Source organism: Leishmania donovani, chromosome 4 (assembly GCF_000227135.1).
Source record: "Leishmania donovani BPK282A1 complete genome, chromosome 4".
NCBI classification, from domain to species: domain Eukaryota; phylum Euglenozoa; class Kinetoplastea; order Trypanosomatida; family Trypanosomatidae; genus Leishmania; species Leishmania donovani.
In genome coordinates this window covers 104,637-124,033 of record NC_018231.1, presented here as the reverse complement: position 1 = coordinate 124,033, position 19,397 = coordinate 104,637, and the positions used below count along the sequence as shown (strand labels likewise).

Here is a 19,397-nt window from a genome sequence, read left to right as displayed (position 1 = left end):
CCGCCTCGCAGGCCGCCTCGGGGCCACCCACCGGTGGACAGCGGGGGCCCGAGGGAGACACACACGACCCGCGCGGGCGCCCTGCCCAGCACATGGGTGGCACAGACGCGCGCACTGCCGCGGCGAGCGTTTGCGCAGCGCCATCCAGGAGTTGACCCTGTCGTCGTGAGGGGTGGTGCGGCAATGGGGGAATGGTGGCGGGGGGGGTTCTGCTTTTCCCTCTCGCAGAAGTTGCGGGCCTTGGTTGGGAAAACCGCCCCCGGGCGCGGAGAAAAAGCGCGGTTACAGAACCCACGCGAGCCCGAGGCAATGGTGGGGCGAATCGTAAAGGGCGCCGGTAATGGGAAGGAAAGGGGAAGAGGGTGTTCTTGTGATCCCGGCGTCTTGTGTTTTGTTTTTGCGAAAATGAGGGGGTGGGGGGTGGGGCGGGGGGGCTGTGGTTCCGAAAGGCGGCGGGGCATGGAGGGTGTTTTTTTCATAAGCGCTGTAAATTCTGTGGGCGAAGGGGTAAATGCTTCGATGTGCGTTTTTTCGCAAATCCAGCTACGACATGTTTTCTTTGGCCAAATATAACCTTTTTTTGTTTGGTCATCGGGGGCTTTGCCACGGGTGGCTTGTCGGGTTGGTTGTTGGCCTTTGGCCGGTGGGGGCCCCGTTTTTTTTTGCGCTTGTTTATTTTTTGTGGGTGCGCCTTTCCTTTGCGCAGGCTGGAACTCCTAAATTTAACCGCCGGCGTTTTGCCAACTGCTCTCCCTTTGGGCTTGTGGGTTTATGCATTGCGTTTCGGAATCGGTTTCATACATTTTTTGTCGCGCGCAGGGCTTTTTCAAACCCTTAGGCGCTGCTCTTCGCGCCCCGCTTTTTTATCTAAAGAGAGGGGGGGGGGCTCTGGTTTGCGGGCCTCTGGGTCGGTTGGGTTTTCTCGGGGGCGTGTGTGCCTTTCCGTTCTGCCAGGGGGGGGGGCCGCAAACAGCTGGCGGGAACAACCGTTAGGTTTGAAAGCTTGAGAAAATGACAAAAATGTTTTGGAAAGTGGGCTGGGGTTATACGGCTTTTGGTGTGGGGCAAGAAAAATCACTGGGGGGGGGGTTTCCTTATGCGCCCATCGCGTCTCTCTTGCCTCTTTGTTGCGCTTCATTTTTTGGGGGGCTGCGTGATCGTTTCTGTTGGCTTTTTCCGCCTTCAGCCCATTGTTGCAAAAAACGGCCTGGGTCCTTGTGTTGTGAAAATAAATGGTGGGGGCGTTTCCTGATAGGTTTCAGCCGGGGTGAAAAGCAAGGCGCGCCGCTAAGGTGGCTTTCGCTAAGATAAACGGGGGTGGGGGGCGTGTTTGCGTCATGCCCTTTTCGTGGGGTGAACGCTTGCCAGCCGGGGCGGGCCATGCGCGTTGCTTTTGTGTGTGTGGCGCTTCCCGCCGGCTTCATTGTTTTGTTTGCGTCCCTGGGGGGGGGGGGCGGTGGGCGCGCTGTTTTTTCCAGGGCGCCAGCCTTTGGGGTGGCTTGGGGGCGCCTTTTTTTTGCTTGGTGCCCTCGGCCCCTTTGGGTGGAACGCGGGCGGCGCGGGAAATGAGGCCTTGGGGGGCAGGCGCTTTACCTGCGAGCGTTTTGGTTTTTCTGTTTGAAAGTGGGGGAAGGCTATTTTTTTTTTTGCTTTTTCAAATTTCCCGAGACCCAAAGAGCCCAGGGGAAACGCCTTTTGAAGGGGGCGGTGTCGTGTGGTTGTCTCCGTGGCTGCCGCTGTTTCGCGGCTTCCTTTCCTTGGGGCGGGGCGGTGGTTTCTTCCCCTGGAAAGGGGTTGTGGTGACGGGTGCGGCTTTCGGTTGCCGCTGGAAACGCGAGGCTGCGGGTGCAAGCCGTATTCTGGGGGAAGTGGGTTGTGCGCCGGTGGCGTCGCCGGCTTCCTGCGTGTGCGTTTTCCGTTCCCGTTTTCTTCCGGGTGGGCCTCGCTGGGGTCGTCGCTTTCCCGCCCCGCCTTGTTTGGCCTGGTGGGGCCGGTCTCCGCTACTGGTTGTTTGGCGTGTGCGCGCGTTCAAAGTGCCAGGGCGCTGGCGCGGCGCGTCGTTTGGCGTTTGTGCCGCGGGGGGGCCTCGGTGTCGTGGTGTTTCCTCGGCCTGGGCTTTGCCGTCGCCGGGGGGGGGGGTTGCGGCGCCCCGAGGCCCTGCGGGGTTTTGTCCCGGGGGAAAAAGGGGCCCCGGCTGGGCATAGGGGCGCAGCCCGCGTGTTTTCCGGCGGCCAGTGGCCGTCGGGGTTCCTGTGGCGCCCGCGCGCGTTTGTTGTCGCGTGGTGGCCTGGCCAGGTCGGGCTCTTCGCCATGGCGGGCGCCCTCGGCGAGGCGTGGAGGGAAGAGGGTGGGTGAGTGGGCGGGTGGGGGGGGGAGGAGGTGGACGCTTCGCGCGCGCTCGGCGCTGTGCGCGGCATCCGTCCTGAAAGGCCGTGCCTGCATGAGGGTGGCGCGTTGGTGTCGTTGCATTGTGCCGAACCTTGTTGTTTGTCGTTTACTCTCGCGCGTCCGGGGACTTGTGAAGGGGTGCCGCGCGCGCCGACCCTGAAGAATGCCACGGGGTGAAAAGTATCGGCCCTGGAACGGCCCAGCGCACCAACCACACAGCGAAGACACGAGCCCTCAAGCGGCGGCGCCGTCCGCCTTGTTGTCTAGCATCAGGAGATCCTCCGTCATGGCCGGGTCGAAGACGACGGGGAAGAACGGGCCGCTGACACGCGTGCCGGCACGGAAGCGGGTGGTATGCGGCAGCAACGGACCATCCTGCACCGCACACGTTTCCTCGCCCATGTAGTGCACGCAGCAGCACCGCGCCGCGTCAAGGGAGCGGTTGCCGTGCGTCGCGAAGAGCGTCTTCGGATGAATCAGCAGTGCCTCGCCGCGGCGCAGATCCACCGTGGCGGGCGGCGTGTCGGCGAGCATCTCCTGCTCGTCATCGTTCGTGATGTCCCAAATCGTGTTCAGCTGCTGCGCCTCGCTCTGCGTGGGATCGTACGGGACTGGCGGCAGCAGTTGGCCCTCACGCCAGCGGTGGCTGCCGGGAATCAAACAAGGTGCGCCACGGTCCTTGTTGAGGGTGTCGAGCGCAATCATAATGCTAACGTGGTTCACCGGTGTCGTATGCTGCCAACGCACGTAGTTCTGCTGCCACGGAACACACGGGCCAGTGCGGGCCTCCTTCATGAAGACCTCGTCATACCAAAGCCGCACAAGGCGATTTCCGAGCGCCTGCGACGCAGCGACGGTAAGCGTCGGCAGGTATACGAGGTCGTGCATTCCCCAAGCGCACCGCCACTGGCCCTGGCAATAGAAGAGCGGGCCGCCGGTCAAGTCGGCGAGCGAGGTGGCGTAGAGATGCTCCGACTTGGGGTGATGTTCGACGTTGTTGGCGAGCTGGTTCACCTCGTCCGCGAGAATGTCCACCTGTGGCGGGTCTAGCACCGGGCGCGGCAGCTTAGCGTATCCCAGCTGATGGTACTGCTGAAGCACCTGCAGCGGCACCACAAATTGCCTGTACTCGTCCACGTCGGGCAACGTGCCGTACAAGCACCCGAGCGCACCCGCACAGTCTTTGAGATCGTGGGGCAACTGGCCGCGCAAGAACTTCAGCACGTACGACTTGTACCGTCGGGGCGTGAGAGGCGCGCGGCTCGGCAGCGCCGCCGCGTGCAACGCGCGCCGCATGACTATGGGACAAGAGTGTCGTTCGCCCTTTGCTCACCACACACGCACGTGCGCGAGGAGGCCCCCCGTCCTGCTTTCTCACGCCCTCTGTGCCACGGAATGATGCCGGGGCGGAGAGCAAAACGGAAGTGAAGGGACCCTCTCTGTGGCGCGCGCCACGGCAACAAGAGCCGCCGCAACAGCCGCGTGCTGTACCTCTGGGAGGGGGGCTTGCTAAGTGCCGTCTCGGCTCCGCAATGTAAACCTCTTCTTGTCGTATCCGGCACCCTGTATCACAACGCAAGATAGAGCCCATAGCACGAGAGGAGGCACGAGGAGGAGAGATGGGCGGGTGGGACTGTGACATGTCGAAGAACGCGCACACGCACGAGCAGCAGTGGCACCACCAATGGAGAGCGAGGGGTGGGGCTGGAGGGAGGAGAGAGAAGGCTCACGTGTCTGTGTGTGTGTGTGTGTGCGTCATGCACAAGGGCACACAGACGGGAGAGAGGCGCAAAACGCAGGGGTCCATCCCTGCAGGTCTCCTTGCGTCCAGCAGGGTGGACGAGCAAAAGACGTGTGGTGGTGGTGGTGGCACCGAACTCCTCGGCACACAGACAGACAGATATATAGGCAGACGAAAGTCGCCGATGGGCGTTGCTCTGCTGTTTTTCATCCCTCCTTTCCGGTTTTACGCGCTCATTCTTCTGGGAATGCAGCTGCTTCTCCAAGATGGCTTGACCACGGGTGCGCGTCTTAAAGAGAGCTGTACCAAGCCCCGCCATGTGCATGCGTGTCTGTGTAGGGGGGGGGGAGGAGGAGGAGGAGGGGGAGGTATCATGATCAGGCGACCCCCCTCCCCTCCGTACCAAGACACAGACAGACGACACGGGAGGATCGATGGATGGCTTAACCGCTTAAAAATGTGCCGAAAAATCAAGAGGGGACGGGCGCGTATATATGTGTCAGCATACAGGGCCAGAGAGCCGCATTTTCCATGCCGTCACAGCAGCGGCATGGAGCTACAATGAAAGAACAGACGCATCCGAATGCGCACACGCAGAGAACATAGTCACGCACGCACGGCGTCACAGACCCCGGCCGATCTTTTCCTGCTTGCGCTTCTTCCACTTGGTGAAGAAAGCCTTTGGCGCCTCGGCGCCGTTGACCACCTTGCCAGACTTATGGGCAGCCCGTGTGCGGCTACGCGCCTTCTGTGCCTTGTTCATGCCCCGCGACAGCACGCGCACCTCATCAGCTGGCGCCGCTCCGCCGGTGCGTGGGGTCTTGTGGGGGTTGACGGCGGCCTTGTAGGCAGCGGTGGGGGCCACCTCCTTCTTGCGCCGCTTCATGGCGGTCTCTTTGTCCTTCTCGTACTTCGTGAGTCGTCGCAGCTTCGCCTTCTTCACGTCGAACGTGTTAAAGACGGCGGCTGGGTGCAGCGCCTTCATGCCGTGCAGAAAGGCGTCGGAGGGGTGGACCAGGTTGCGCTCCGGCCGCAGCGTGTTGTGGAGCCACCGCAGCTCTGTCTCATCATCAGCGTGAATCGAGTAGAGGAGGGCCAGCTGTGCGTCGGTGTTGTCGTCCGTCACCTCCTTGCGTACCTCCACGTTTGTGCCCTTGACGCGCTTGTGCAGCGCCTTGGGCGCAAGGAGGGCCATTTCTCTCGCCCAAAGGGGTGCGGAGGAGGTGAAAAGGCGGCCAAGAGCTTGTGCGAGGGTGTGTGTGCTTCGACACTGTGCGAAGTGCGCTGATGTGCGCGTATGGCAGGTGTGCGTGCGCGAGAGAGGAGCGGGAGAGTCGGTGGGAGGGTGGGGGAAGGAGAACGCGAAAAGTTCGGCGCATCGTCATGGAGGCTCCTCCCCCCCGCATCCAGCTGCTCATCATTGCCATGAGCCACGTAGCAACGGCTCATCTTCGCCAGTGCCGCTGACAACGTGTCGACCGCCTCTTGCGTGCGGACACACACACACACACGCACGCACAAGTGCATGCGTGTGCCAGGATTGAGTGTTCTCAGTTGTATGTGCATGTGGCAAGCACAGGACCATGGTTCAACGGAAGAAAAGCAAAGGTGCCATGGATATGGCAGTTGCCTTGGGAGGTGAGGCGGCGGCCCATCGACTGGCCCGCGTGTCAGCGACATCCCGAGAGAGAAAACGAAGGAACAACATCAGAAATGAGACATGAGTGAGGAGGGAGGCAAAGAGCCGTGATGAAAAACGAGAGCGTAGTCCTTACAGAGCGGGAGGGGCGTAAAGCAGTAGGCTCCTTGTATAGCTGAGTCTGTTGTTCAAACTCTCTGGCACCCCCACTCACGTCTTCCTCCTTGCCGTCGTCACGCGAACACAAGCACACACACACACACACACACACACACACACACACATACACGCACGCACACGGACGTGCGTGCAGGGCTCTGCATCGTTTATTAACCACTTCGAAAAACGCAAATACACACCGGAAGAGGATAGAGTCGCACAGATACGAAAACAAACAAAAACAAAGCAGCAAACTGTACATACATATACACATATATGCGTATTCATATCTTTCGCTGCATCCCGTGCGGCCACGGCCCCCCCCCCCTCTCGATACCTCCGCGGAGGCGGCAGACAGACACAAGCACGTTCGCCCCGTCGCGAGGTCGGGAAGATGGAGGGCGAGCGTCTTCATGTGTGCCACATGACGCGCGCCGCTACAGGAGCGCGGAAAGGTACTCGCGGCAGCTCAGTGACTCCCACCACAGCACGTCCCCATGGGTGATGTTTTTCTTTGCCACGGCGAGCACTGCGGGCTCTTTGGATGGGGTATAGACGAGGGAGATGTGCAGGTTGGAGCAGCTGCGCTGAGCAGCCTCCTCGAGCAGCTGAAGGTTGAGATCGTCGCGCAACGACCCTGTCCGAGCAGAGTCGTCGCCGGTGAGCAGCGCCGCCGCCGATGTCGAGGATGCCGAGTGGACAGAGAGAAAAGAATCCTCGCTCACGCTACCCCCGCCGATGCCGTCGCCACCGCGACGCCCTGCTGCGGCCGCGCAGTAGGCGAGCATACGTCGCCGCTGCTCGTGCTCGATCATGAAGCGAGAGTGTATGACGCCGCTGGGGACGTTGCCCAGAATCGGGTGCAGGTCCACCGTCAAGCATGACCATGGACTAATCACGACGAGTGGCACCGCAACCGTGTTCATGTCGCTCGGGTTCGCGTGGCTGAACTCGTTCGTGATGGTGCTGCTCTGGTTGGGGTGGTGGTGGTGGTGGTGGTGGTGGGGATTGATGTTCAGCGGGCGATCGTCGCCTACAAAGATGGGCCGGGCCTGTGGCGTGTTACGGTGGTCCGCCGCCATTGCGGCAGCGACGTTTGGCGGCTCCATGTCGCGCGGGTACACCACCGCCCAACTCGTCAAGGCAAAGTCGCTGATCTGCTGGAATGCTCGCGTGCTGTTGAGGAAGCCGAGAAGTTCGACACAGTTCCACCGACCGGGGAGGCCCCACTCGAGGCTGTTCTTTTCCTCCCCCTCCGCGCCACAGAGGGGGATGGAGGGCACGTCGGCCAGCTCCTTCGCGACAACCTGGTAGACTCGATGCAGCATGCTGTGCAAGTCGCAGAGCAGCTCCTCCAACTGCGCGGGCGTCAGCTCCACAAAACAGTTGCGTTGCTGCGGCGCTTTGGCGGGCACGGGCGACGGCGTGTGTGGGAGGGGCAGGCTGCGGAACATGTCCGGCCCCAAGCCGTCCACCGGGCTGGCCACCGATTTTTCAGGACCGGTCGTGACGACCGCGTTGCCGGAGCTGCGCGCCACCTCGCACGGAATCCGACTCAGCTTCTCCCAGACGGTGGGCGAAGCGCGGTAGTTGAAGTCGGCGAAGAAGGGAACGGAGAGCTGCTGCAACAGCACCTCGAGCAGCAAGAGTCGCTGGGGGTCCACATGCGTGCAGTACAAGTTGACGCCGCGTGTGGTTGACGCCGGCACCATAAGTCCGCGTTGACGCAGCGTGCGAGCTGCAGCGCGCATCATCGCGTGCCGCTCTGCTGTCCACGTCGGGTGGTTCTGCATCTGAGGTAGCAGCTCCAGCGGCAGAGCCAAACTCAGCATCATCGCCTCAAGCCTCGCCACCACCCGCATCGCCGTGACGGTCAGGATTGGTGGCGGCGCGCAGCTCCGCTTCTCCTGCGCAGGCGTCTCACCGTCCGAACCACCGGGCTGCTGCTGCTGCTGGGATGCGTCATGTCTAGGCATTTCACCTACCGGCGATGGCGACACGGGTGACGCACCGGGCGTTGTCACTGGCGAGCACGCGGCGTGCTGAGCTGTGAGGCGGGTGCTCGGGGTATCCCAGCGAGCGAGGTGGTGCAAGTAACTATTCCAGTCGGAGAAGACGTCCTGCAGCACCGCCACGGTGCGTCGCACTCGCGCCCCCACGTCGTCGCCAGGCTCGAGAACGCCCGCGTTGTTGGGGTCTGGTGGAACGCCGCCACACTCCACCACGTGATACAGCCGCAGCGCCCGTTGCCGGCACTGCTCGGAGCAGTAGACGGAGTGACAACCGCCAGGGCAGTTCACAGGTTTCGCAAGCCGTTGTCGCCCACACTGCGCGCAGCACGACGGCTCTGGCGTAGTGCTGACAGGCCTGTCGCTCACCCCGGCGCCGGTGCCGCTGCTGCTACGGGGCGCAGCGGCACCGGTAGACGCCGACGCCAATCGCGACGGGAGCAGCGGCCAGAAGGGCATCAGAATGGCTGGGCGCTCCACGAAGATGACCTCATCTTTTTGAATGCGGCGCGTGGCGGAGAGGCGGATGTGGCGGCAGAAGTAGCACATCGGCACCGTGCCCCACTGCATTGTCGTGTCGGCCGTGGCGACCAGGAGGGCCAGCATGGAGTTCCGATCGTACATGAAGTCTTCCGCCCTCACCGGCCGCGTCGTCTCGGTTTTCGGGACAATGACGACGTTGGAGGGGGTGGCGTTGTCATTGCCGCCACTGATCGTCACCTTGGTGCTGTTCGGCTGCCAGCCTCGTCGCCCCGTCGCGCCACGGTACCCGCGCGACACGGGAAGCGGCAGCGGACTCACCGGCGCTGGGTTCATGCTGGGGAAGAGCATCTCGAGGAGGAATAGGCGGCGGTGGCACACGTCGGCGCCAGGACGGAAGGGACGGCTGGATTGACGGGAACCGCGAAGCGGTGAGCGCAGGTGCGGCATCGAGTCTGCGCTGGCGCTGTCGGCGCCTGTGGCGGGGAAGGACAGAGGCGACGTCGATATCGGCGACGACTGCCGCGGCGGCTCGTCGCGGTTGTGCAGGGTTCTGCCGTGGCGGCCCAAAGGCAGCGGACAGACCTCGTACGGCAGCTTGTGCGGCTGGAGGAGCGTGTTGGCGGTGGCGGCAGCTACCTCAGGACGCGACGAGCGCTCGTCGCCACGGTGACCGAGATAGGAGCTGGTGTGCTCCGTCGGTAGCGGGGTCGACCGGGGCGAGAGCGAGATGGCCGTCAGCGACGGGCTTCCCGTGGCGGTGTCGCTGGTATTGCTGGGCAGCATCATGTTTGCACTGCCACCGGCGCACAGGCGCAACGTGGACGTCGGAAGCTGCTGGCGCAGAAAGATGGACGCGTACGACACCATCACCTGTGTGACGCGGCCGAGACGGAGAAGCAGCGGCGATGCGGCACGCCAGCGGTGCCGCAAGTGCCCGGCCAGGCCCTCCACCTCGGATACGTAGCCAAAGCTGATCAGGTTTGCGGCGAGTACCTCGTAGGTGGGGTTGATATGATCCCTGGCGGGGCAGCACCGCAGTGCCGCCTCGGCATCTTGAAGGCTGTCGCGAAGGCACGTCGGCGAGGCGTGGAAGAGGAGGTGGCTGCGGACTGTGTACAGGATAGAAAGATCGCGGGCACGCGTCGGCGCGTGGTCTTCTGGGGTGGGCATCATCGACGGCGGCGCCTCCTCCTCGGCGTTCTTCTCTTCCTTAAAAAATTCGATCGCTTCGCTGAGGAGGCGAATAGCGCCAGCGTAGTCGGGGCCCTGCGCACCCGCCGCGGGCGAAGACGGCGGTGTCGCGTTTGACGGCTGCGGTGCGGTGACCAGCGCTTCATTGCTGCTGTCTGTATCCGTGTTATCCGAGTTGCGGTAATCACCAGCTATGCTGGCCGAGAAGGCGGGGCCGTGCAGGGCGGTAATGGCAGGCAGAAGGGGATGCAGGATACGCATCGCATGGAGGCGTGCCACGACGATCGGCGTACACACAGAGATCGGCAGCGTGAGAATCGCCACAACGGAGTCGTCGTCTTCGTCCATAGCGTGCTGCGGCGTACCCCAAACCGCCGGTTGCTGCTGCGAGGGAGTTGCTGCCGCTGCTGTAGTTGGAACAATGGCGTCCTCCAAGCGCGCAGCCTCTGCAGCAGCCGCGACCACCTTTTCTGTTGTGTCGGGGTACAAGTTGGCAGCGCTGATGGGGCTGCTCAATGTATGCTGGCGGTGAGGTTGCCGTGGCGACAGCTGTCGCCCTACAGTCCACGGGTGCGGTTGCTGCGATCGCTGGCTGCCGTGCTGCCAGTCGCTGTTCGAGTTGCCGGGCAGCGCGGGGACGGAGTGACTGCTGGCAGAAGGCAGCGGATTGAACGCGGATGCAGCAGGTGGAGCGACGACAGCGCCGCCATTTCTCCGTTGATTCACGCCGACGTTCTTCAAATTGTGGTGCAGCTCCACGTGGACGAGGAACGTTCCCTCCTCCGAGATGCTAGACAGGTGAGTATTACCGCCGCTGTGGTTGTTGCGGATGCAGCTGTGCGAGCTCCCCGACCCCGTGCCGTTCGCGACCATTGAGTTCACCTTGACCGTAGGAGGCAGCTTGCCGCACGGCAACTGCGGCTGTGGAGAGGAGCGCCAGGGAGACGGGCAGCCAATGCTGCCTTGAGTGCCCATGGACGATGTCGGTTCCACGCTGGCCACGACGTCATCGGCGCCACCAACGATGCTCGTGTTGTGCACCGCATCCAGCTTCGTCGCGGGGCGGCTCTCTTGGATGAGGCGCCGCACTGGCGACATCGCCACCGGGAGGACGCTGGTGGAGCTTCCGTTGGCGTTCGGTTTTACGCTCGTGGGCGCCAAGGGGCGGGCGCTTTCACCGCCGCCGCCGCCGCCGCCATTCGTCACGGACGCGTCGGCCTCTGCCTCACCATTTCCGCTCATGCTTTCGGCAGCCTTCACCGTTGCCGCAACCGCGCTTGTTCGCGGGGATGTTTGCGCGACGGGCAGGCGCAACGACTGGTGCTGGTGCTGGTTAGTGGTGGTATCGAGAACACGAGCCAGCACAGGCCATTGAGGGTCTTGCTCTGCTAATGAGTCTGCCGACCGGCCGGCCACTGTGACCGCGATGCTGCCGACTGCAAGGGAGAGTGAGGGATGAGCGCTGGGCGAGAGAGGGGAGCGCAGGGATGATGTGCGCACAGATACCTGCGTGGAGGGGGTGTTCTCCTCCCTGCCGCCAGAGACGGACTCCCTGGTGGGACGCTTCGGCGACAGAGGAAAGCTCGATGGCGATGTGAGCTGGCCGCCTATTGACCCTGCAGTCGCCGTTATGGTCGTAGTGACCGTTGTGGCCGCGGTTGTGGTGGTGCCGTTCGCCGTACTGGTCGCCGGCTCCGCAAACTCTCTTTGGCTGCACTCTGCTTTGCCGCCGCTGTCGGCTCGGACTAGCTCCGGCAGCTGCAGACGCACATCGGGAGACGAAATACCGACGGTACGGCTACCGCGGTTACCACTGCGTATGCGTTGGTCCCCCAAATCCGCCGCCTCCGCCGCGTCGACCGGCTGGGAGCCGGTGAGAGAGACAGTTGGGGTGAGGGAGCGAGCGCTATCCGTGAAGGGCATCCTGGGAGACTCGCTCACGCTCGCATCTGCCGCCAGGCTTGGCGACGCGTCGCGCTGCTGGCGCGATCGCCGCGCGACATCGTAGTTGGTGGATTTTAATAGCTTCGGCAGAATTCGAAACTCCACAACAACGGCCGTCTCGCCGCTGCGGCGCAGCACGACCCCCTCGAGGGAGTGCTTCAGGACGACGCGGACAATCTCGTGAGCTTCGAAGCCGAGTCGGTCAATCCACCAAAACTCGTGGCGGCACGTGTCCGGTCTCAGAGACACGCGAGTCCCTGGTACTGGGGCCGCGATGCTGCGCCACCAGTGTGGTAGCTGGGGGCTGCGATAGACGGTAGGGGTGTTCGCGCCGTCTTCGTCCTCGGTTGCGCTCTCGTAACTGTCGTCGTCGATGTCGTCCTCGTCGGAGAAGGTGTCATCACAATGGCTGGTAGAGCATATCTGATGCAGCGATAAGGACGACGAGGAGAGCAGGGACGCCTGCGCCTCAACATCGGAGACGCCGTCTGCATGGACGCGACGGTGGTGGCCGCGGCGCTGAAGCCCCTCTCGCGGTCGGCGACCACGCAGGCGCGGCCTCTCCAAGCCAACAAAGAGGTCGGTGAAAGAGGAGGCCACCGGTGATTCCAACCTCTGCTCAAGCGGCGTCAGATCTTCGAATCGGCGCTTGTTTCGGCTGCGGGTGCTTGCCGCGACGGAGGGGACGGACAGCGGACTGTTCAAAGGAGAAACGGCCCACTGGCTGAGTTGAACCTGCCGGCGAGCAGCAGGAGAAGCGGCAGCAGCTTCATGACCCTCGCCACAGCCTTTAGTCGTTGCCCCGGACACCGAAACGCTGGGGAAGGGGGGCTTGGATATCGAACATGGGGGCGCAGGCTGCGGTGTTGCCGCGGCGTCGTCACCCATCTTCTGCTTCGGCACGTGCGCACTGCCATCGGTGCTCGTTGCATCCACCCACAGCGGAGTTCGCTGCGTCGGGAGAAGCGGCGCAAAGGATGGCAGCGGGCGACCCGCAGCGGCATTGAAGGGAAAAGAAAAGATGGCGGACGTCCTCGCCGCCCCCAACGCCGCGCCCCCCTCTCCTCCCGCAGGCGTGCCGTCCAGCGTGTGGGTCAGCTCCACGCCCGTCCACGCGTGCTCCGGCGACGGCACGTCCAGGGAGAGCGGGGTGGGGCTGTTGCTGCTACGCGCATCACTGATCACATCGCCCTTCTGCGAGGATGTCGGGCGCGGGTAGCGCATCGCGAGGTCTTCTTTCGGCTCTCCCCTTCCTTCACCCGTGAGTCCTCGCTCTGCCCGTGCGTGCCCCCTACGGCAGCAGAACCAGTGCGTTCCTTCTCCGCTACACGTCAGTGTAAGACTTTGCGCGTAGCGTGCGTGCGAGCGGCGACGCAGCCGACGACTACGTTGGCACTGGGTTGACCCCCCCTCTTCCTCCTCCTCCCGCCTTCCCTCGCCAGACACACGAGGAAATCGAGTGCTCTCCCAGATTTCCCTCACGGTCCTTGTCTTGCTTTGGGGCCTTCTCCGCACTCCCTGAGGAGGGCGTGCACGCGCGAGGCGCCTTGCAGCCCGCAGGCGATGGCGACGATACGCTCAGATGTGGCTGGAAGAGGAGGGGAGGCGATCGGGCAAGGACAGGTGTAGAACGATGAAACCGGCCAATACGCTAGCGCGCACCCACAGTCACCGCTATACACACTGTACGGGTGTATACACACGACAACGGCGCAGGAAGAGCGCTGCTCACATAAGGAGTGGTGCGTGTGCCTGTGTCTGGGAGGAGGGCGTGATGTGATGGTGGTGATGGGCGAGACCCACACGGGAGGGGGGAGGGAGGGGGCAACAGCCTCCTCGAGCCACCCCCACACCCCCCCACACGGAGAAATAACGGAAACCGGGGCGAAGACGTTCGAAGATCACAGCGATGACGTGAAGCCGAGGGGCGGGGGCGTGCTTGGGCAGGTGCAGCACCAACACAGCGCTGCCTGTGTGCCTGTCTGCCGTGCGGCGGATGTGTACGCGTGGGCGGGGAGGGGGGGGGAGGGGCGTTGTGTATGGACGCGCGAAGAGGAAATAAAAAGCGAAACGAGGCAATGCCGCAGCAACCGATACACACACACACACGTAGAGAGAAGGAGAGAGGGTGCGGTGGTGGTGGTGGTGATGGTGGCGGGTGATATATTTTCCTGCCTTCGCTAGTGTAACGCCAGAGGGGGAGGAGAGAAAGGCGTGCGGGAGTGGCGGTGGTGGTCGATGGTTGAAATCAAGTGAAGGCAGTGAGAGAGGGGAGAGGCAAGAGGGAAAAGTTGTGTGGCGTGTGTATGTGTGGGATCGACCTAGGAGAGGATGGGCGGGGGCAGTGAGGCGACACAGGTTTACCGCACGCAACCATCATACGCTCGAAACCTCCTTTCTTCTCTGTCTCCACCCTGCTGCACCTCTCTCGTGCGGGTTTACGTACGGCTTTGCTCTTGGTGTTTGTGTGCGTGAAGCGCTTAGCGAGATGAGGCGGGGTGGTGATGGCGGGGGAATGGCCACAGCCAAGAAACACTACACCATCCGAAGCATCCATCCACCGCTACTCCTGCTGCCCCCCCCCCCCCCCCAACCTCCTCTCCTTCAACTGGAAAATGAGCGTCCTAAAGTGTCGAGACATGAGGGAAGAACGACACGCACACGCAGCCCGCAAAACCCCATCAACACCTTTCACAAGTGATGTGGCCCAACGCGTAGGCACGCCACTGCGAACTCACAGAGGACAGAAAGCAGATGAGTGATAAATGTCCACAGACGCCGCACACGGCAGCGCTCATACACGTGCAGGCGCCCTGCGTCACCCTAATGTGGACGCCGACACACAAGAGAAGAAAGGGGCAAGGAAGAGAGAGGGAGCATCAGCAGGAGTCAACGCGCGCGCACACACACACACACGCAGGTACATACACACATAGACACATAGGCATACACAGAATGATACAAAGACACGCCCAACAACGACTCGGATCAGCAGCAGGGCGGGAGAGCGGGAGGGGAAGGAAGAAGCGCGAGGAGGAGCCTCGCGTGCCTGTGCGCGTGCAGGGCCCACACAACTCCCCTCCAACTTCTTTCCCTCCTCCGATTGGTGGACCCCAAAACGTGTGCATGCCTGTCTCTGCGCCTGTGTTTGCGTATGGGCACATTTCTTTCGGTGTCTCTCACGCACGCCGCTGCCCGCAGTGACTTAGACGTTCTCGGCGATCCAGTTCATGGCCTCGCGCAGCGACTCGCCGGTGGAGGTGCTGCAGCCCATGAGCGTCCACGTTCGGTCCCTCAGCTTCCCGAGTTCCAAGTACTCGATCAGCTCGGCTGGGGCTGCTGCAGACTCCATATCCTGCTTGTTTGCTAGCACAAGAAGAGTGGCGTGCTGCAGCGATGGCTCACCGTGCAGCAGCTGGTGCAAAACCTCTTTCGCCTTGGGGAACTTCACGGCGTCAGCGGCGTCGACGACGAAGAGAACGGCGTCGGTGTGATCGTAATAAAGCTTCCACGACTCTCGCAGCTGCTCCTGTCCACCCAAGTCCCAGCAAGTGAAGGTGATGGTGTTGTTCGTCTGCGGGTGCGTGATGGTGAGCGTTTCCGTGTTGCCGCCGAGGGTGGGCTGGGTGGCGATGGAGTGCCCCAACTGCAGGTAGTACAAGATGGATGTCTTACCGGCGTTGTTCAGGCCAAGGATGAGCAGCTTGTAGGACTTATTTCCTTTGAACATGCTCCACAAGCTGGTGAAAAGCTGCCCCATTTCGCCCTTCCTGTTGGTCAGGCAGCCGGCTGCTGCTGCTACGGCGGCGGCGGCGGTGGAAGCAGCAAACCACCAAGGCATCGATACATGCATGTATACATGCATGCACAGGACAGACGGTTGGTGAAATGTGGTTGCATGTAAAAGGCATGCAGAGAGGAAGCGAGGGAGGAGGGTGGTGTTGGCAGACGTGGGGAGAGGATCCTGCGCGCGCGCTCGTGTATGTGTGCGTGCGTGGGATGCGCTGGAGAGGCGCCGCGCAGAGCACATTTTTCGTTGCCCTCATTTTACTCTCATGCTTATGTGTGTGTGTGTGTGTGACGAGTCGCTCACGCTACGTCGAACCATCTCGTTCCCTTCGTGTTTGCGAGATGCCCCACCACGCAGCAGCGGCACTGGCCGCGGGACTGCTCTCTCCCTCTCTCGTCTCGTATCATGGCCTATACCCCTGTATGCTCGGTTACACTCACATACACGCACATGTGCATACGTGCACACACAAGGCACATACAGAGCCGGGAAAGGAAGCCGCAGCAACGACTGCAACAGTGGGGGAGGAGAGAGGGACTAGCAGCCAGAGAAGAAAAGATGTTAGGGTTGGCGATGACGTAGAGAAGAGGCCCGAAGACGGTCCATCACGCATCCAGCTGGGACACAAACCCACCCATCCAGAGGCGCTCGTAGTGCCGCTCATCGCCGCCAGGTAAGACGCGTTCGATGGCCAACTCCAACACCCCTTGCGTAGGTTGCACGCGAGTGATGTGGCATTCCAGCACAGCCCCGACAAGGACGTCGTCGCGGTGGTGAGTGATAGTGTGCGCCAGCTGCACCTCCGGGATGTACACGTCCGAGACGTAGGTGAACTCGGGGGTCTCCTGCCGCCAACGCGCAACGGCATCCATCTGCAGCGATGCGGGGCGCCGCACTGTGCTCGAGGTGGTGGACGGCGCTGTCAGCGGTAGGGACAGTAGCTGTGACATCTCCGCCGAGGAGCACGCGAAGCGGCTGTACGCCGGCGCAGCCACCACGCGGCGTGTCTCACCAACCAAGCACAGGTAGGTTTTCTTGTGATGCGCGTCACCATCACTACCACCACGAGCAGCGGCGGCGGCGTTGGCCGAGGCACGCTCCAAGTCCTCGAGGTACCGCAAAATCCAAAAACGCGTGCTGTTGTCCTGCAGGAGACTGGCGCGCTCCTGCTTCGCGCTGATCATGGCGCACAGAGAAGCCATGGCATGCTCGGGAATGAGCTGCTGAGGCGCGGCCACCATGGCAGCACGCGCGGCAGAGGTGGAGGCCGCACTGGTGTGGTCACTACTGCCGCCACCGCGGCGCTGCTGCCAGAGCCACGTCTTGAGCTGATGGTGCACGAGCATGTCGGCATACCGACGCAGCGGACTTGTGCTGTGGGTGTAGAAGGTCGTGTCGAGCCCGGCATGGTGCAGAGGGACGTGATGGTAGATGGCGCGTGTCACGGTGCTGAGGCGACGCACGGAGGACTGCATGGCTTCGGCCAGGAAGATGTGCGAGGCGTCGAGTGACGTCAGCGTGCGCACACCTTCAGGCTCTGTGTAGTAATGCGCCACGAGATGATCGCTGGAAAGAGCGCGAGTGCCGCGGAACGGCATTGCGATGTGGTTGGCCTGTGCAACGCGTGAACACACCTCGTTCGCGGCGATCATCAGCTCCGCCACGGCAAGGCGGGCGTCTTGGGTGGAGATGACCTGATCCGTGACGGAGAGCACCTCGGTGCCCTTGACTTCGATGAGGGGGTCGGGTAGGCTGAAGTCCACTGGCGGCGTCGCCGGCACCCCCTCGTCTCCGCAGTCCTTGCCCCCGGCCCCGCGGTGATGTTGCTGTCGCTGTCGCTGCTGCCTCTCCAGTCGAGCGCGCAGCCGAAGACGGGCACAGCGAAGAATGTAAAAGAGGTTGTCCTTGTCTTCACGCGTCATCCACGCCGGTGGGGGATGCGCGCTCCCGGCGCACTCAGCCAAGAGAGGCGGCGAGGACGATGTGTGTTTGTCGTGCGCAGCCGCCACAACGGCGGTGCTGTCGTGTTCATCGCCATCCTCCCTGCCTTCCTCCTCGTTGATGATTTCCTGCACCTGATCGTACGTGATGCGCCGCAGCTGGTCCAGCCATCCCACGGCGATGGAGTAGTTCTTCACCTCGCCGGTGGACTCATCGATTTGGAAGATGACGTTGAACGTGCGACACGGTCGGTCCTCGCGCAACGTGGCCGCCTCGACGATGGGCTTTGGGAGCATGAAGAAGACGCCCTCCGGCAGGTAGGTGGTTGTCGTCAGCCGCCGCGCCGTCAACTGCTCAAGGGTGCTGTCGAAGGGGCAGTAGACGGTTGCATCAGAGACGTACACGACAAAGTACTTTGCACCCGTTGCCCCATCCACGGAGACACCGATGGCATCGTCGACCTCGCTCGTCGTGGCGGAGTCGATGGCGTACCCCGGCCCCGCCCGGCGCTCGCGTATGGCGTCGAAGGCGTCGCCGCCGTCGCGCTGTCGGACCTCCGCCAGCAGCTCCGTCATGAAGGCGTGCGCCTGTGGGGGGTAGCGCAGCTCCCCAGCGTACGCGACCCGGTTGAGGTTGTCGCCAGGCTCAACATACCCGATGAGTTCCAGCAGGGTGCGCATATGCACAGGGTCGGAGATGCACGCCGGGGCACCAGGGAGGCGTGCCAAGACGCGCTGCAGCATCTCTAGAGCCGTGTCGGAGAGGATGCCCTCGCCAGCGGCGTAGCGGGCCAATAGCCGAAGGATGCGTGCCTCACTCACTGCGTCGAGGGGCCGCACGGGCAGCTTCCAAGTTGAGCTAAGGAGTCTCTGCGACTCCAACAAGGCCGACTCCACCAACCGAGCGGTGATCGAGGATGGGGAGGATGGTGATGACGGTGCGTATCGCAGAGGGTCATAGCGCTGTAGCAGAGAGCCGAGGATGAACTGCCGCGTCCAGGCGACGTCTAGGTAGGTGCCGCTGAACTGCGCTGCGGCGTTCGCGATGATCGTGCGCGGCGCCGTCGACGACGTTGTGTGATGCGATGATTTTGCAGGGCTGCCCAGAGTCGTTGACGTCACCTTGGACGCAGCACCGCGGCGTTGCAGTGCTGCCACCACGCCGACGGTTGGCGTCGCTACCGCCGCGGTGCCGCGGACACGCGCAAATGCGAAGAGTCGCCACCGCATGGACCCTCGCACAGGACAATAAAAAAAAGAGGAGCGCGCCGTTGTAAAGCGCTGAAGGGGTGTGGGTGGTGGTGGGGACGAAGCAGGCTGGTGGATTGTAGGGCAGTCAGGAGGGGTTCGAGCGCACGGCACGGAAGGACGGCGATCTCCTCACATAATGCACACACGCACAAGCTGCAGCGGTGCTTCATGGCTTTTGGTTTCTATCGCCCCTCCCCGGCTACCACAGGCCATGTGGCATAGCACACAGCGCCGACACCGTTACGTACCCCTGAGGAGCAGGCGAAAAACCGAGAGCGGAAGGGGAATGCGCAGGAGCGTTGGTTGTGGTGTATTCTTCTGTGTGTATTTTCTGTGAAAAGCGGGCAAAACGAAGTGAGGTGGCTGAGAGAGTTGTCCATCGCACCGCCCACTCTGCACATCCATGAGGAGACACGAGGGGGCAGGTATGGTGCGTGTTGCTGGGACACACACACCCACACAAATACACACGCGCACCACCCGACGGATTCGCGCAGGCAGCCGTGGTAACGACCACCACGGCTGCAGTGGTGCGCGCACAGCAACCCGCTTTATTCCCTTTCGCCAGCGTGTCCGCTTCTCTGCGGTCCCACATGAGCCAAGCGCCCCTCGACCCCCGGGCTCTGCCACAGGCCTCGTCGCGTGGTGCGACGGCAGCCGCGCTAGACACGCATCACGCCAATGCACCGACTCGGTCATGGGAGCACGGCCTCTGCCGTCAAACTCTACTCGCCCACCCACACCACTAGGCAGTGCGGGGGCCGGGTGGGATACGCTCGAGTCACGTCGGCACTTCGCCTATCATATGGATGGTGCAAGCGTGCGCACTGTCGCAGGTCGCTCCGACGCAGCGCCATCCACG

The 19,397-nt window shown here is 62.7% G+C and overlaps 5 protein-coding genes across 5 annotated transcripts; all 5 read right to left on the bottom strand.

The window, feature by feature from the left end:
- Window positions 1-2,622: 2,622 nt before the first annotated feature.
- LDBPK_040360 (hypothetical protein, conserved) lies at window positions 2,623-3,684 on the bottom strand (the record flags this gene model as incomplete). Its single annotated transcript, XM_003858051.1, has 1 exon — window positions 2,623-3,684. The coding sequence occupies one exon, from the start codon at window positions 3,682-3,684 to the stop codon at window positions 2,623-2,625; it is 1,062 nt and encodes a 353-aa protein (XP_003858099.1).
- A 1,067-nt stretch (window positions 3,685-4,751) lies between these two features.
- On the bottom strand, window positions 4,752-5,324 carry LDBPK_040350 (hypothetical protein, conserved; the record flags this gene model as incomplete). Its single annotated transcript, XM_003858050.1, has 1 exon — window positions 4,752-5,324. One exon carries the CDS (start codon window positions 5,322-5,324, stop codon window positions 4,752-4,754), a length of 573 nt encoding a protein of 190 aa, XP_003858098.1.
- A 1,040-nt stretch (window positions 5,325-6,364) lies between these two features.
- On the bottom strand, window positions 6,365-12,778 carry LDBPK_040340 (hypothetical protein, conserved; the record flags this gene model as incomplete). The annotated part of the gene is made up of 1 exon (XM_003858049.1): window positions 6,365-12,778. One exon carries the CDS (start codon window positions 12,776-12,778, stop codon window positions 6,365-6,367), a length of 6,414 nt encoding a protein of 2,137 aa, XP_003858097.1.
- A 1,981-nt stretch (window positions 12,779-14,759) lies between these two features.
- On the bottom strand, window positions 14,760-15,314 carry LDBPK_040330 (ADP-ribosylation factor, putative; the record flags this gene model as incomplete). The annotated part of the gene is made up of 1 exon (XM_003858048.1): window positions 14,760-15,314. One exon carries the CDS (start codon window positions 15,312-15,314, stop codon window positions 14,760-14,762), a length of 555 nt encoding a protein of 184 aa, XP_003858096.1.
- Window positions 15,315-15,949: 635 nt separating this feature from the next.
- On the bottom strand, window positions 15,950-18,514 carry LDBPK_040320 (mitochondrial exoribonuclease DSS-1, putative; the record flags this gene model as incomplete). The annotated part of the gene is made up of 1 exon (XM_003858047.1): window positions 15,950-18,514. The coding sequence occupies one exon, from the start codon at window positions 18,512-18,514 to the stop codon at window positions 15,950-15,952; it is 2,565 nt and encodes an 854-aa protein (XP_003858095.1).
- Window positions 18,515-19,397: the final 883 nt, after the last annotated feature.